This window comes from Musa acuminata, chromosome BXJ2-7, assembly GCF_036884655.1.
Source record: "Musa acuminata AAA Group cultivar baxijiao chromosome BXJ2-7, Cavendish_Baxijiao_AAA, whole genome shotgun sequence".
NCBI classification, from domain to species: domain Eukaryota; kingdom Viridiplantae; phylum Streptophyta; class Magnoliopsida; order Zingiberales; family Musaceae; genus Musa; species Musa acuminata.
The window spans coordinates 5,519,832-5,536,505 of NC_088344.1; the positions used below are offsets into that span (position 1 = coordinate 5,519,832).

General features: G+C 37.0%; 2 protein-coding genes and 1 pseudogene across 3 annotated transcripts; all 3 read right to left on the reverse strand.

Moving 5' to 3' along the window:
* Positions 1-5,423, reverse strand: LOC135616822 (probable folate-biopterin transporter 7; annotated as a pseudogene).
* Positions 5,424-5,561: 138 nt separating this feature from the next.
* Positions 5,562-12,600, reverse strand: LOC135616823 (thylakoid lumenal 29 kDa protein, chloroplastic-like). Its single transcript, XM_065116479.1, has 11 exons — positions 12,395-12,600; positions 12,119-12,226; positions 11,327-11,411; positions 11,200-11,234; positions 11,015-11,080; positions 10,869-10,909; positions 10,612-10,742; positions 9,844-9,950; positions 7,291-7,428; positions 6,433-6,567; positions 5,562-5,822 (listed from the first exon to the last, which is right to left on the reverse strand). The coding sequence occupies exons 1-11, from the start codon at positions 12,491-12,493 to the stop codon at positions 5,712-5,714; spliced, it is 1,056 nt and encodes a 351-aa protein (XP_064972551.1). The 5' UTR covers positions 12,494-12,600; the 3' UTR covers positions 5,562-5,711.
* Positions 12,601-14,002: 1,402 nt separating this feature from the next.
* On the reverse strand, positions 14,003-16,471 carry LOC135616824 (transcription factor bHLH30-like). 2 transcript variants are annotated; one of them, XM_065116481.1, is made up of 3 exons: positions 16,157-16,471; positions 15,363-16,076; positions 14,003-14,707 (listed from the first exon to the last, which is right to left on the reverse strand). In XM_065116481.1, the coding sequence occupies exons 2-3, from the start codon at positions 15,897-15,899 to the stop codon at positions 14,243-14,245; spliced, it is 1,002 nt and encodes a 333-aa protein (XP_064972553.1). In that variant the 5' UTR covers positions 15,900-16,076; positions 16,157-16,471; the 3' UTR covers positions 14,003-14,242. The 2 variants fall into 2 exon arrangements, with proteins under 2 accessions (XP_064972553.1, XP_064972552.1); XM_065116480.1 differs by having other exon boundaries at positions 15,363-16,471.
* Positions 16,472-16,674: the final 203 nt, after the last annotated feature.

Sequence of the window (16,674 nt, forward strand, 5' to 3'; positions counted from 1 at the left end):
TGGATCCGCTAGCAAATAACATACCTCATCGATGTTTAGCTGAGATGATAGAACTGATCAAAGTAGTAACATTTGTTGGTTCACCAAAAAAAGTTTTGACAAAAACCTCTTGCACCAAAAAAAGCTGCCATTTATGCACCACCTCAAATACTATCTTCACAACTGTCAACCAGTAATTTTCCCATAAACAAGCTTTAATTCACATCAACACACGTTCACGTTCACAGAATTGAGAGTTTTCCAGCCTTGAGACAGGTCAGGGAATCATAGCACGAGGGCCTCAAGCACAAAATAAGATGAGCTTCCAGCATTGGCCTCTAGCTTGCATCCGCTGTTCTATGATGTAAATATACTTCCACGGAAGGACATCCCAAAAGAATAGTAAGGAATGCATTAAATGTTTACACAGCCTACTCTTCTTTCTTGACAGGCCTGCTGCCATCTGGGGATCCACGATGCCCAACAGAGAGGCAGCACGGTGCAAGCTGCCTGTATCAAGATGCCTACTGAAAACCCCGAGAAGTCAGCACCAGATACACCTACAGATATGGCAAGTGCCACTCCAAGATAACCGCTGATAATAGTTGCAAGCGCCACCGCTGACATTGAAAATGCCATGACTGACCCCTCACACCCAGACGGACAGATCTGTGCCATGAGAACACTAAAAGGGAGAATCTTGAACTGGAACAGAGATTCTTGCAGTCCTGAGATGATTACCACGTACATGGAGTCTGCAATCCTGATATCTCGGTAAATTCCTTTTACAAACAAGACATCAGATACCATAAACAGGGCGATTCCAACCTGCAATGCCCATAAAATTCTTTTTGCAGGAAACTTCCTGAACTGCTTGTTGTAGGCTACACTCCAAACAAGTAATGCTGCTTGGCCAAAGACTTTGGAGAAGCCGATGATTGAAGAGTCAAGATTTAGGTGCTGGGTTTGGTAGAAGAACATGGTGCCATTCAGCAGTGGAATCATAGCATAAGATGTTGAGAACCACGTAATCGAACGGCTGATTTCAGAGTTGCAAAGAGCAACATGTAGCTCAGATATCTGTTTTGAGATGCTAGAGAATTTTGATGAGTGGTTCATCTTTTTGGGAAGGTTAAGGGAGCTCTCAGAAACAGTGATGGTCATGAAGAATTGGAGAACCAGGAGGACTACAAAGATCAGGAACATAGTTTTGGGAGAGAGCTCCTTGATGGCTATGCCACCAAGGATGTTTCCAAGGATGCCCCCAAGAGAAGCCGACATCCATGCAAAGGACTGAAGTTGGCCTGATTGTGATGGAGAATGTAATTGCTTCCCAGACTCCACAACAATGGCATCATTGGCAACCTCTGCTATAGAGGCACCAAGGTTCCCAAGGAGGAGAAAGAGAGTGAGCATGGCGATAGAAAGCGATGTCCCAGGTAATGTAGCAATTGCCAGCCATGAGATTGCTTGCAAAGTAGCTGCAGTCGAAAGTGTAACATCAAAATTCATCATCAGAACAGACAGAAAAATATTCAAGATTTTATATATATATATATATATATATATATATATATATATATATATATATACACAGCAGAATCTTAACCATAACTTAGCTGAAATAAACACAAATGATGACAAAAACACTTTAGCATGGCACAAATAGTTGTTATGTTCCTAAAAGAATTCTGGCACTTTGAACCATTCATGCGATATTAAGAATCCCTCTTTGGAAAAGTATCATAAATTAGTTGGAACAAACTGACTTTATCATCTTGAAACAAGTAAAAGTAATTGACAATGCAACACATCTTTGAAATCTGGAATAAAACAGAAAATAAATAAATTAAATTCAAGGTATACATCAGGAAGAAACATGGCATCTGATGAAAATTCTCTTCTCCTAGTGAAAAGAAGGTGGCTTAGTCTTGAATTAAGAAAGTTCAATTAATAGGACTTTACAATTATTTGTAATGCTAGCTTATTTCTTGTTCACCAGTATTCTAAGTTACTAAAAAGTTTTAAAGGCTGAAGTTGAATGAAAGATTGGAAATGATTCCAAAGGAAACAAAAAGAACCAAGTATTTAGTTATTTTTTCTCATCTAATAAAGTCAATAAGCTGGCCTCATGGCAAATAGGAAAAAAAAATCAACTAATTATCAACCATCATGTGATACATTTTAACCTATTGATGACAGTCACTAATTACCAACTAATGAATGTGTTCTAATGCTGTTGTTTGATTAAACCAAAGGAGAGGTCGATATATGACGACATCATTGACGACTAGTTCTTTCTACTACTACGTCACTTAAGTCAAGCATGGAGGAAGAACTAAAATACATACATCTAGTCCTAAGGATATGGTATATTTCCAGATCTTAAACATATAACACATGCATAGTATTAAGGATGACTGTCAATTGCATTTGACAAAGTTTAGTCTTTTCCATACAAAGAAGTGAAGAACGAAAATGATTATGCTCTGTTTGATCGAACACTACTTGGTTCTTTTACTCTGACAAAATTAAAAAAAAAACAGATGCTGGAGACGAGATTAACAGGGACCTCCTTTGATGCATTAGTCCCGCTAAGCATGTACTGAATGAGTAGAAGGATCATGATTAGTATTAATATAAAGTAAATGCAGTACTTTGAAGGCCCTTTCTGTATATATGAGCGACCAAGAAATTCCAATTCAGACTCTTAATTTCTATGTGGTTGGCTTAAAATGACTAGTGGAGTACCATTAATGGACGATCCTGCTAGTGATGTCTGATAGGTGGAGGGACCTCATTAGGAAACAATTACGTAATTAAAAATATCAGCACTCTTAAAATGGTGAAACGTCTATTAAATAATATTGATCTAAGTTTTTATGCTTGATGTGCACAACTAAAGTACAAAAAAAATTTACATTTATGAAACATTAAAATCGTTTACAAAGGTTGTGCTAAATCAAGTTGCCATGAGCCCTGCTGGCTAGCAGAATTCACTCCCAACCCCTCCACAAATTCCTTGCACCTCCTGCTGTTCCTTTAAATAAGATTATCAAAGATAATAATAGTTCAAACAATTCTTTCCCTTTTTGGGTTTACACATATCCTAACACTGAACCATGTTAAATTTCCCTAAGATGTCATGCAAAATACTAAAATGGCAACTGTCAGGTGAGGAGTAATGATGTAGGACAAGTAACAGCGAACTTCTTTTTGATGAAAGAGAGATAGAAAGAGAAAAAAGATATAATAATTGAAAGATAATAGAAAAAACTTGGATAATTACCAGACTTGCTCTGGCTCAAGGTCTCAGAATGAAGATCTCATATCTCCGCACGTCTCACACGTGGATGATGGAATCATTCCATCGAAAAAGCAACTTGTGGTATCGCACCACTCACACACAACGTGGGAAAAGAACTCAATTCATTGATTCATTTCTGATTGATGCATTGCAATGTTCTAGCCCCTTTTTACAGGCTAAAGTACAAAAATAAAAAACAAATAAAACATTTTCAATTGTATTAAATCAAATATGTGATATCCTTTTCTCTTTGAAGAAGATAATATTTTTTATTTTATTTGAGACATAATCTTCATCTCATGATGATATTCTTGATCATTAGATTTTCATTTTTTTAAAGACAAATCTTCGTTCAAGATTGATAATCTTCAATCAAAAACAAATATGATTTCTTTCATCTTTTATGCATTTGTTTTCTTTTTCTCCTTAATGAATAGATTTTGACATATGACCTAAACTAATTAATTTTATTTAACAAAAATATCCGCTAGGTAGGAACTCACCCTAAGTTCATATAATTGAGATATGGATTAGCCTTGATGAAGGAAAATCTTGGTTAGACCAAAAGCTCTAAAACCAATCTGATATAGGACGAGTAACAATGAATTTCTTTCGATGATAGAGAGATAAAAAGGGAAAAAAAAAGAATAATTATAGAAACTTGGATAATCCAAACTCAATCTGGCTCAAGGAGAAAGTTCTCACAATAAAAGCTTCGCCCCTCTGCATGTCTCGCATGTGGATAATTGAATCATTCCACAGGAAAAACAATTGTGGCATCGCACCACTCACACATAATGTGGTAAAAGAACTCAATTCGTTGATTAATTTCAAATTGATGCATTAAAATGCTCTAACCCCTTTTTATAGTCTCAAATACAAGAATAAACAAGAAATTAGAGAAATTTAAAAATTACATTCGCATCAAATCAAACTTTTTTTTTTTTTGAAGAAGAAGGTAATATTTGATTTGAGAAGTAATCTTATCTATTGATGATAGTCTCCATTAATAGATTTTCATCTTTTTAAATATGAATCTTCAGTCAAAATTGGTAATCTTCAATTAAAAATAAATCTCATTTCTTTTTTTTACATTTACTTCCTTTTTTCACTTTGATAGGTATATATTAACATAGACAACTTATTATATATAAAAAATATTCCTATACTAATTAACTTTACTTAATAAAAGATAAACTAAATTGCACGTTAGTAATCCGTTACAGAATACGGCAAAGAAACGAATACCTTTAGCAGCAACTGAATATGATGAACTTAAGATACAGAATGCGCACAGTATAGCTTCGACACAACTCACCCAGCAAGATCTAGAAACAACAGAAAGCGTCGTGCGAGGGCACCAACTCTATTGGAGCGGATGTGTTCTACAGAAACAACAGAATTCGATGGGTCCTCCGTCCCAATTGTGATAAGAATCCAACAGGGAGCAAGAATCGCCGTTTCAGAGAGAAAAGGGTAAAAGGAAAAAAGGAAAAATAAAAGGCAGAGAGAGAGAGAGAGAGAGAGAGAGAGAGAGAGAGAGAGCACCTCCGATAGCGACGTAGGGGAGGCGGTGCTGGCCGGCGAGGTAGAGGGCGTCGGAGAGGATACCGTAGAGGGGCTTGGCGACCATGGGAAGATTGGAGGAGTTTTGGAGGATCTGCAACGAAGAGGGGGCGACGCCGAGGCCGTCCTTGAGGAAAAAGTTGATGCCCATCCATGGGAAGCACCGGAACCCCTGCACCCAGAACCCCAAACCCACCACCCTCCGCAACGCCTTGTGCCGCCCATCTTTCACCATCTCCGACTTCCTTTCGTGCGTTCTCTGAGCAAACGTATTTATGGAAGTCGATGGAAGAACCGAAAGTGAGGAGAGCGTAAGTGGATGTGAGGACACGTGGAATCAAAAAGCTCAATGACGGTTTAGACAGATGACACGTGGAATAAAAAATAACACCAATTTCAATGCTCAATCACGCTTCTGAAATTAAAAAGCATAACACACGACTTGATTGTAATCTCAAAAAAAATTATTTATGGTGTTGTGGTGTGAATCAACAAAATTAAATTTGAAAGTTTGTAAACCTTCCATCAAATTTATAATACTATATATAAATATATAAATTATTTCTGAGAGTGATATTTTAGATATTTGAAAACGGATATATGAGAAAAAGCCCAAACTGGAAATATTATTGTAGAATAAAATGTATTATTTGGCAGAATTTATTATTACGTAAAAAAATAGTCTATTTTAATGGAAATGCAGTCACTCTTCATTCCCTCCAACGAGGGTCTTTCGATAACCTTTATTGATGGACAACCTCAAAACTTCAATGACAGGAACAGTGGAAGCAGAAACAAGACATGGGACCAACATAACCAGATCTGAGAAATCAACAAAGTGAAGACGACAAAAAGTATGTTACAATTTTAATTTACTTAACTCAATCTTCTTCACAGGGTAAGTGTATGCTTCATAATCAATTTTCTGACCAAGAGAACTCAGTTTTGTGAGCGTTGTTATCAGATCAACCTGCAGTCAACAGTACAAAATCAGAGATGACAAGAAGCATTTGAACATTGGACACAGATCCATAACTGTGACAAGTAGACAGACTATCTTCGATGATCTGGGTAAGTTTTTAGCTAATTTATTGAAGTGTTTCTATCTTTTTTCAGGTTTAATGAACATATGAAGTTCCAAGATAAAATAGTATGCAACCAGCTTAGCAAGTTACAGCATCATTGCATTTGGATGCCGAAATCCAGCATAAAGAATTAAGAATAGTTTCAAACATGCAATTTTTCCAATTATATTTTTGATATTTTCTTTGAATTTTTATGTTCAAGACATTTGGATGCTGAAAACCAGCATAAAGTCCCCACCATCTATTGTATATATCTATAAAAACAGAATGATGTCAAGTAATTTTATAGCATATTAAAAAATAAAACAGATTTTTAAAAAGTGGAAAATATAATACACTAATTTTTAAAATATGCCAATTAAACATAAAGCTTTTGATTTTTATTGCATGAGAAGTTCGAAGCTTAACTTGATTTCTTATAGAGGCATGAAATATTTAATTGGTGAATGCTAAGAAAAGAAGCAGTCCAGATATTATTTTCTGAATGATCATCACCTCATAATCTGTCTGGGATATAGTTTCTCGGCTACGTTGATACTTCTCAACCCAAGGACGGACTTCAGGATCAGATGACAAAAGGTTCTCTGTTGCCAACTGATCAGAACCAAGAAACGCAGACATCACTGCCAGCTGAAAAAAGTAACCAATCCATAAGAACATGACAGCGTACTAGAACCAACTAAATCATAATTTCTATAATAGTAGTTGGATTAAAGTAATAATGTAAACAGTATGTGAAATAAGAGCTTCATAATTGATGCATTTCAAAGCTTTGATTGAAGCATTGTAAAGCTAGTTTCTGGATGAAAGAAAACAATAAAGGAACCCCAGAAGTGTTTTGCATAATTTGACATCAGAATATTCAATTTTCAAAAGATTTCTCCTATTAAAAGAAAGAAAAATGTTGTAACTATTTGAACAGTATATATTATGAATCAAAGATGAATTTATATGTTTGTTGTCTTAGTAGATTGGAGCACTAAAACACAGCTTGTTGGAGAATTAAATAAATAATACGCAGACAAAAGCAAGTTCTAACTTGACAAAGCTTCCTGGTTCTGAAGGACATGGCATAAACACAAACTATATGAAAAAATCTGGCACACAATACTACATTGTAGCAGTAATAAGACATCAATTACTTGTATATTATAAAAAAAGGTTTCCACAGGTGCACTCAGTTTTGAAATATTTCCGACATGCATGTGATGCTAGTAAATACTAAATACCATCTCAATTTACTTATTTTTGAGATTTGACAATTATCTGAGAGAAAACCATGATGCAGCAAAATATTCAGTACCATCCATAGTTAATAATAGCAATCGGAAAGATGAAATGGTTGGGAGGTACCTGGCGAGGACCGAGGCCAATAGCAGTGAACTTTGCTTTCATTTCCTGGACAGAAGCCTTGTTCCACTGAGGGATCCTTCCTTCTGGATCAGGAGCTTCAGCATCCTTACGCCCAAATTGTTTGTCAAACAAGCCCCACTGTTTACATGGGAGAGAACAAGAAAAGAAAAAGTTAATAACATTACTAGTCCAGGAAGGTTACCAAGAGAGATACCTAGAAACTCAATATAAGAGAAGAAAATAATCATAAAAAGTTATACTAGTAGATGATGAAAACAAAATTATAACCAAGATTCAAATATTGGCAGTGCCTATGCATGCCCACTGCATATTGGAACGGCAGATGCTGGTAAGTCATTTGTGGAAATCTTCATCATGAATGATGTGTCACCAGAACAAAAAAAAGATTAAAAGAAAAATTTTATCAGTTCTCATGCTTATCTCCTCTAGAATTATGTTACTATAATTGTGTTACCATATAGATGGTCAAGCAAGGAAAATATATCTAGGAGTTCCACATGTGGACCCTAGCCCCCATTCCCAATAAAGAAGAATGCATTGTTCCTGAATTAAAAACTTGAGATGTGGTTTAATGTATGAGCCGGTTCTATAAATCATACCTTCTAAGATAATGGAAATATATCCAAAACGGAATGTTGAAATCCCTAAATAAGTGACATCTAGAACATGCAACCTGTGCTATCTAAATCAGCTAGCACTCAACCAATTGCCAGATGTTACTCTATATGAGAAAGAGAAATTGATATTTGTTACAATGATTATGAAAATTCATATTCAATTGTCTCGGACTAAAGTCTAGAAATATATTTTGATCCAAATGATCTGCTCAATGAAGATTTTACTATAATCCTAGAACTAGTATAGAGTACAAGACTGTGGTCCCTAACATTAGTCCTTGACGACAAACAAGTTTTCAGATTTCTACAGAAGCATCAACTCTACAAGTTACATATATGTTGTAAACCAATAACAGGCAAAAAAACATAGTAGACTTACACCTACAACATATCAAGATTGTGCATCACAATGTGATACCGTAGGTAAGGGAGGAAAGAAATTATAGCAGAAATATTAGGATATTTTATTCTGAGAAAGTTAATTTATTTAAGAAATGAGGTTTGCAAATTGTTTGGATATCAGATTGGAAATGAAAATTAGTTTCACTTTTTTCATGACCATTGGATTGAATTTGGCCCACTCATTAACAGGATTAGCAGGGAGGTTGTGTATCAAACTAGAATGAGTTTGAAGGCGATAGTATTGGACCTGATAGTTAATGTAAGGCAGTTCTTACCAACATTTAAAACAAGTCAAAATCCATAAGACCGATGGCAAAAGTGCAGTTACTAGTGTTATGATTTAGCATCAATAAGACATGGAACCATTATTGAAAGAAAAACCTTGTAAATTGGCTTAATATGATTTGGATTTAAGCACAGAGTGTTCAGGCATGCATCTATGTTGTGGTCAGCAGTGTTGGACAAGTTATTGTTTCAAGATAAGTCATTTTAGTATCGTATTCTGCAATCTTTAGAGAATTTATTTAACAGATGATCTGTTACTCCAAAAATTTGGAAAAGAATTTTGTAGCTTGGTAAGATGGGACAACAATTTATGGACATGAACAACAAACCGAGTGGTTTGCAGATCACAGTAAAGATAAAGCATTGCAGGTTCAACTGAAGAAAGATGTCTATCATTTGTGGATTGAAAGGAACAGGATATTCCAGAAGTAGATTTCTGATGTCAAGAAGATTGTAGAAATGTCACAGAGAATATCGGAATAGCTTTCTTTTATAAAGAGGATAATCAGAAGATCTTTAATGCAGACAGTGACGGGGTAGGTCTACAAAATTTGCCTATGGAATATGGATATAACTTCCAATAAATGACCGTATAGGAGTTAGAGATAGAAAGTAGCTAATTTCTTGTTTTTTTGGTCAGAATGGATTGACTGTTTGTTAATTGTCTACAACTCTGGTATATTGTCCTATTGACATTGAATAGAATGGCTTACACTTTGCAAAAGAAACAATAGAATTTTTTTTCAATAGATGATAAAAGATAAGTCAACAATATCTTAATCAACTTTGGACACTAGGGGTATTGATCACAGCTTTAGGATTTGAACTTTTTTTTTATTAGCTTCACTTCAGGTAAGAATAATCAAATACGCTTAAGAATTCAAATACAAGTTGCATTGGCATGTACCAACAATTTTTAGTTCGACCAAGGACCAGCACTAGACCATATAGGTCAATAATTATCAATAATTTACACTTTATTATTATTTTCTGGTGATACCTGATGGTAAGTTGGTACATAGTTCAGTGTATTGGCATAGCAGTATTTTACAAGACTGATCGATTAGCAAAACCAGTATTGGATCAGAATTTAAATCCTTGCTCATCCACAAAATTGAACTTTGATTAATGAATTAACCTGACCATTTGAACCATATACTGTACATAGCAGTATCACCTAGACAGCCTGATCTAAATCACAAAATTAAACTTTAGTTGTGGAACCAACCTGACCGTTTGAGCCATATGCTGTGTATAGTAGTTTTCCTTTGTCTTCCTTTCCACCACATTTCTGGATTGCAGAATCAAGGAATGTTTTCTTGATTGATGCTTGGGCTATATTCATAAAGTTGAGCAGAGTTAAATTAATGTCCATTCTAAATAAATTGCAAACTAAATGCCAACTCGTAAACTATGAAATATGAAGAAAAGTCAACAAAAATAACAGTTCATTTCATTTTTCACCAATCCAAATTGAAAGCTAAAAGACAAGCTTATGTAACGCCATCAGCGCTGGATGCTAGAACAATCTATAACTCCACATATGAGACTAGGTAATATATCAGAAGTGTGTATCACTGTTCCAATTTTTACTAAGAGAAATTACTAGCAAAACTACTCCAAAATCATAAGCACCCATTTTGATAATATTAGATGAAATAATGTAATGTCTAGAAACACCACCAAGAGAGTATACATTGACCAGAAACTTAATTTGTTTTAAGACCTAGTAATATTTATTGCTTGGAAAACTTAAAAATTGCATTCAAAATTTCATATTGAGTTGTCATTTAAAAACTGATTTCATTTAGGTCCCAATGATATTAGGACCAGGAGTTGGTGATTCTTAATTTGGTTAGCAGTTTGGATGGTTGTGTCCCATTCTACATCAGAGAAGGGTTTGAAGTTGTACGCAAATCAAATTACAACATGCAGACAATTCCTATTGTTAGATAGATTTAAGATCAAGAAGCCAACATTGGACAGTTTAACTTACCGGCATACTGGATGAGGTCAGCAAATGAAATTGGCCCTCCTTTGGAATATGTGTCAATCCCCTTTTTTGCTTCCATTATGAGATCCAAAGCAGCAGAAAGTCCACTATTTTCAGGTCTTCCTAGTTCCGCACTTCAAGAGATTTAAAAAAAAGAGCAAAGAGATAGAGATGGTTAGGATATCTGATGTAAGAATAACATATGGCTACTAAATAGATATATAGTTGAGATAATTTAGACATCACCAAAAGAGATCTACCTCAAACGGATTGATCCATTTGGGCCCCCAGATTTTGTAGCCTATACATTTACTTTCAAAAGTCAGTTGCCTCCACAGCCAAATTGATGTGTAAAGTAAGCAAAAATATTCTGATGCATTTGACCAGTAACACAAAGTCAGCTAACCTTGTCATATGTCATTGTATCATTTAGTGCTAGCGTAAGTATGGATGGAACAAGATCTGGATGTCCCTTTAGAAAATGTGAGAGATATTAAACATTTCAGAATATGAAGAATCAGAATTGATATTTGTCCAGCAATTTTAGAGCGTCAATGGCAAGAATCATAACAACACCTATGCTATGGTTACCTTTATCATTGTTGAGAGAGTTCCTTTGATACTTGCTGATATATATAAAAAATGGGAATTTGGTTACTGAAACAATTTCAATACTTCAACCAAGAAGTCAACAATGTAATTGCCTATTGGTACTTACACTGAAACTCAGAACGTTGTCTACGTTGTATCAGATCAGCAGCATTGGACACTCCTGTTAGTGATCCTGAGCTTGAAATCAGTTCCTAATGACCACAACTAGCAGAAATCAACATTATATAATTAATCAATCAATTCAAACCGCAAAGGACTATTTCAAAGTTAAATTAGGGGATATACAAGCTTAAGTTTGCCCAAGCATAGCTCATATTCTGGACATTCTGTCATTTTGTAAAAAGCTTGAACATTTTTGCACTCCTAAACATCACAACAGATGTTCCATTTTGCTTTATTACATCACTACAGATGTTCCATGTTTCTTTATTATCTGCATCATCTTCACATTTTTAATTTTGTACACTAAGAGATGTTGTCTTTGTCATAATCTCTTTAATTTTTAGCTACGCATAGAGATAACTTGCATGTGGATTTTTGCTTGTCATGGATTCTATATTGTTTTTGGTGTTTGTTCATCTTCCCCCTGATCTTAGACCCTCTTAAATTTCATATGTTGAGATGGAAAATCAACCAGTTAGAAATATATTCCTATCAAGGATTAAAAACAAACAATCAAATCAATGATTTAACAAACACGGTTTTAACAAATTCCTATAATAGCATTACATACTCAAACTTCTTTTCTGCCCATTTCTAGCAATTAAAACGTAGGCGGGCAACAGAGAACTCCACATTACGAACCAAACGTTAAAAACTTAAGGTGATGAAAGAGAAGTAAAATAGATCGATGAATAGCGAAAACATTGTCATCAGACATCGTTGAAACTGGTAATACCATGCCAACGACAGCGCCGACGCATCTAAGAACATCCCTCCTATGATACACGCATCTTTCATCGGCTTCACCAGCGTCTTCCGCTCTGCGGTAGCAGCAGACGACGACCTGCTTATGCACAAATAAACATCTGCATAATTATCTACCATTAAGCGGTAAACCGAAAAAATGCAAACAGATCGAATGCAGTCGACGAACTAACTTCAAATGATGATTATAACAGAAAGCAAAATAACAGGTCAAGATGTGGTAACAGGGAATCGAAGTGAGGCGTACACTGGAGATCTCGGGGGCGGCAAAGGCCAGAGAGGGCCGAGGCGAGTGAGGACGGAGACGGAGCGATGTAAGCGTGGAGAGGAACGAAACTCCCGCCATCGTTCTTACTGATGTGATCTCGGGAACCGATGGATCGGTGCGAGCGCGAGCGCGAGGTATTGTATTATGTGGACAGGTTGCAAAGCGTTATCTCTAAGTCGGCAATATCTGCTATCTTCTCTCCTTCGGACAAAATAGGTAACTGTTTCCATCTCGGGCTTCATAATTGGGCCTTAAAAAAAATCAAAAACTTAAGCTACTAAATTGGTGGGTCAATCAAGATTAATATAAATCAAATCAAATATCAATTCAAACTCAATATATCACTAAGATCTTTCAATATTTACCAATATCGATCTATAAAATAATTTAGTTTTAATCTTATCACACATGAACTGAGTATTTCCTAACATTTTATTCATGTACAGTTCAATCATTATCAGTTCAATCGCAAACTCAATATATATCATCGACTCTCTCTCAAATGATTAATGTATATAAACTCAGACTCATTCTCAAATGATTCGAAGAACTACTGGACTAAAGGTCTTCTTGTTCCCTTTTCTTGCATAGAAGCTTTCTGGATAGATAACATCATTCATCATTTCCCCTCGTAAATAACCACCTTCAATGTTTTTTTGGGCTAATTACATAATATTATCTTATATAGTTAGTTATTTTTAGTATCTTGATTCATATATTTTAAAAAATTATATTATTATTTTTATAATTATAAAAGTAAAATATCTAAGCTTATTTATTCTAATATCGCTAGTCTTATCAACGAAAATATGAAAACAAATGATAAAAAAATAATTTTAATATTTCAATTAATAATGATGAACGATGTCAGTGGTGACGGACAACGGTGTTATTGGGGGGTCACGAGTAACTATTGTGGATGAGAAAAACGATAACAAAAGATGAAAGTCACTTTGCATATACGATAACAACAGCACAATTGTCAATTAGCTTTTTTGTCGCTTTGTATTTATGTCAACATTGATACAGTTGTTGAGTGGCATCACTCTGCATTTATGTTACGTATATGCAGAGCAACCTTTATCTCTCATTGTCGTTTTTCTCATTCACAACAGCCACCCACAGCCCTCAACAATGTCGTCATTCATCACTACCAAAACTATCTGCTATCAAGAATGCTAAAATTATCTTTTTACATTTTGTTTTCATGTTTTATTAGTAAAACCGATAATGTTAAGATAAATGAATCTATTTATTTTACTTTTATAATTAGAGGGATATCAATATAACTTTTAAAAATGTAAAGATCGATATACTAAACATAACTATAATTTATTCAACTCCAAGATGAACCCAGCACAACTAGATTTGCTCAACACACCAAGTCCCACCTCAACCACTCAAGTAGATCACAAACCCCAAAGTTTTGGAAATGGAGAACTAGTAAACCATTTCTTCAAATATAACACAACATTTTAGTGGAGCAACTTTGATCAGCCTCGATCATATAATTCTCTCCCTAATCATACATATATAGAGAGAGAGCCAAGCAAAATATAAGGTGAATCTGTTGGAGTGAGACAAAGAAGGACCAAAGCATTAATTTATCATACATATAAATCTTCTAAAAGACAAGATAAATTCACCCCAACCCTACTCCTGGCTAAAAAAAGATACCAGTCCTCTGAGGTGCAAATCCCAGAAAAACTCGAGTAGATTTCCCCCATCAGGTTAAAATACACACCAAATCACACTACTGATAGCTTATGTCGCTGACCATGACTATAATGAGCTATAAATTTCTACGTGCATGTTCTTGATCTTGTGCTAAATGGAGCTGTGTTCGACTGCACTAAGCAAGCTTGTCGTCCGCTGCCGTTTTGTTCCACCGGATGAGGATAGATCGTGCTCTGCTGTCTGCTCCACGACTGCCTTTAAGGCATCCTCGATGGCTGCTACCAATTCCTGCTGGTCGTCGTAACCATTGGCGTTGTGCTCCTCGGTGATGACGAGGACGTTCTTCACGCGGCCACCGACGGTGGTGATCTCCGCCTTGAGGATGCGAAGCTTTAGTGTTTTCAGGGCGCTGGTGAGATCCGGAAGTAGGTCAGGGCGGTCGTCGCAACACAAAGACGCCCTGACGATGAACTTGCCGTCATCGTCGCATATGGAGTCGACGGTGAGCTCGTCGTCTTCGGTAGGCAGCGGGCTCTCTTCTACGATCTCTGACGTCTGCCGTTTCAGTTCCTTCACGTGCTGGATGACCTCGGCTAGCAATGATGCTTTATCCGTCTGAAAATATGAGAGGAGTTAGAAGTAGACCACAAGCGATTGAAGTCGGAAGAGGAAAAATATCGATGAGATCGAGCACGAGTTAATAGCTTGACTACGAAGCAACAAATGGAAGAAGAAAGAGATCATAAGGGAACATCAAAAACCCTAAGAGCGATTGCAGCAAAAGTGCGGCAATTGCTGTTTCTGGTCTACTGGTTCTTCTTGTATTACTTGTGTGAGTGCTAAGTTTTGACCTAGGACGCTCGCGTGCATGTTTGTTTCCACTTTCCATTTGAAAGTATGAAAGGAAAACTGTAGGCAAGAAGATAAAGCTGCTGCTGCTGCATGTTAGGGCTGCTTTTACTTAAACTTTCTACGGGCTTCTGACAGGAGTGCGCATGTTTGTCTTTCTTAGTAGTATACTGTGCATTCTCTGCAACATCATTCCCACAGAAGCTTTGTATACAACTTTGTCCCTTTGGTTTTCTCGCTTACCCTAGTGTTTACTTGACTCTCACCTCCTTCCTTCCACAACTAGACAGTAGGAGCTTGTAAATGAGAAAAATAAGGTGTTGATTGCACTCCTTGTCTCATTATACTACCAATGATCTTTTGCGCTATGGTTTATGGATGGTATGTGGATATGAGATATTGAGTGTGCTTGACTTGTTACCTTGGTGGTGTTTGGGAGCATGCTGCGCAACTTGGCAAGATGACCATTGATGCGCTCCCGACGCCTGCGCTCGGCCTCGCTATGGCTCTTGGATGCAGCAAAAGCCTTGGCTTCCATGATTTCCTGGGCAGTCAGCTTCTCCAATTCTTCATGAATGGTCCCAAAGAGAGACGAAGAAGCCGACCCTTCTGCTCGTAGAAATCTATGTAAGCCCACAGTAGCACCAGCCATTAATCCGGGCGAATCCGAAGGGAATTGCAAGCCACTCAAGGTCCTCCTGCTATTGTACATATCCGCATACAAAGGAGGGGCAAAGGGAGGCAGATCGGGGCATATGAGTTGTTGATCCAGTCCAGGATTGCTATGTGAGAACTGATGATGGGTTTCGCCGATAGAGTGAATCGAAGGAAGACACCATGGCAAGGTAGGATTAATAGCAGCAGAAACAACGCTTCCATCTCCTCCTGGAAAGAAGTGTTCTTCACCTCCTCCGCAGCCATGAACCATATGGTAAGGGATTTCTATTTGATTCTCCATTCCTGGATCTTCAGCAAATCGAGTGCCGGCACTTCTTCCTTCCCTCTCTCTATACTTTGACCTCTTGCGTCCACAAAGATAGCTTTCTGGATCGATCAATCACGGCCACGACCTTGCCATCTCCTCCCCTCCCCTTTAAATCTTTCTCCTCCACGCTTTACCTTGGACGACTCCTCCCTGTGGGAAGATAGTGCGGAAGCCTCAGCCAGGAGCATACAGTTCATTTACGGCACTATCTCCTATACTACTTTTCTCACCTATATAATAAGAGCTTTCATCTTTCTAGAGCAAACCTGCAACCTTCCTGTTGGATATATAATTACACTGCCCGGCAACTGTGCTACGGAGACAAGAGAGAAAAGCGGAGGTGCGGCGATGGAATTAGAACCGACCAGGCCTGAGGAGTTCAAAAAGATGGTAGCTATAAAGAATTGGAACAGCCATTGAAGGTAGTATAATGACAGTCCTTCTGACTCAGTCAAGGCCCACGTTCTGTCTGCCTGCGCCTGCTTTACTTTCCCAGTTCCACGCCCTCCCCTCCCACAAAACAACGCAATGATTGTGTTTTGGAGCGCACTTCCTCTCTCTCTCTCTCTCCCTCTCCCTCTCTGACTTAGCTGATCACGCCGTGGTTGCGTCCATCATCTGTTTACAGTACCGAGTAGAGGAGCTACGCCGTTGGAAGCATCAAGACGGCAAGCCATGAACTGTTGGACTGCAATCACGGTGTTCATACGCCACTGTAGACTGGGGAGGTATTCACCTCTTAGAAGAT

What these genes read in the sequence shown, in the direction of transcription:
- LOC135616823 (XM_065116479.1), bottom strand. Translation starts at nt 12,493, where the DNA reads ATGGCGGGAGTTTCGTTCCTCTCCACGCTTACATCGCTCCGTCTCCGT. An exon ending in TTGGCCTCGGTCCTCGCCAG is followed by an intron (nt 6,568 to 7,290) that starts GTACCTCCCAAC and finishes TACTTTTTTCAG; the next exon opens with CTGGCAGTGATGTCTGCGTT. An exon ending in TATCCCAGACAGATTATGAG is followed by an intron (nt 5,823 to 6,432) that starts GTGATGATCATT and finishes TGTTGACTGCAG; the next exon opens with GTTGATCTGATAACAACGCT.
- LOC135616824 (XM_065116481.1), bottom strand. Translation starts at nt 15,899, where the DNA reads ATGGAGAATCAAATAGAAATCCCTTACCATATGGTTCATGGCTGCGGA. An exon ending in TGCTCCCAAACACCACCAAG is followed by an intron (nt 14,708 to 15,362) that starts GTAACAAGTCAA and finishes TCATATTTTCAG; the next exon opens with ACGGATAAAGCATCATTGCT.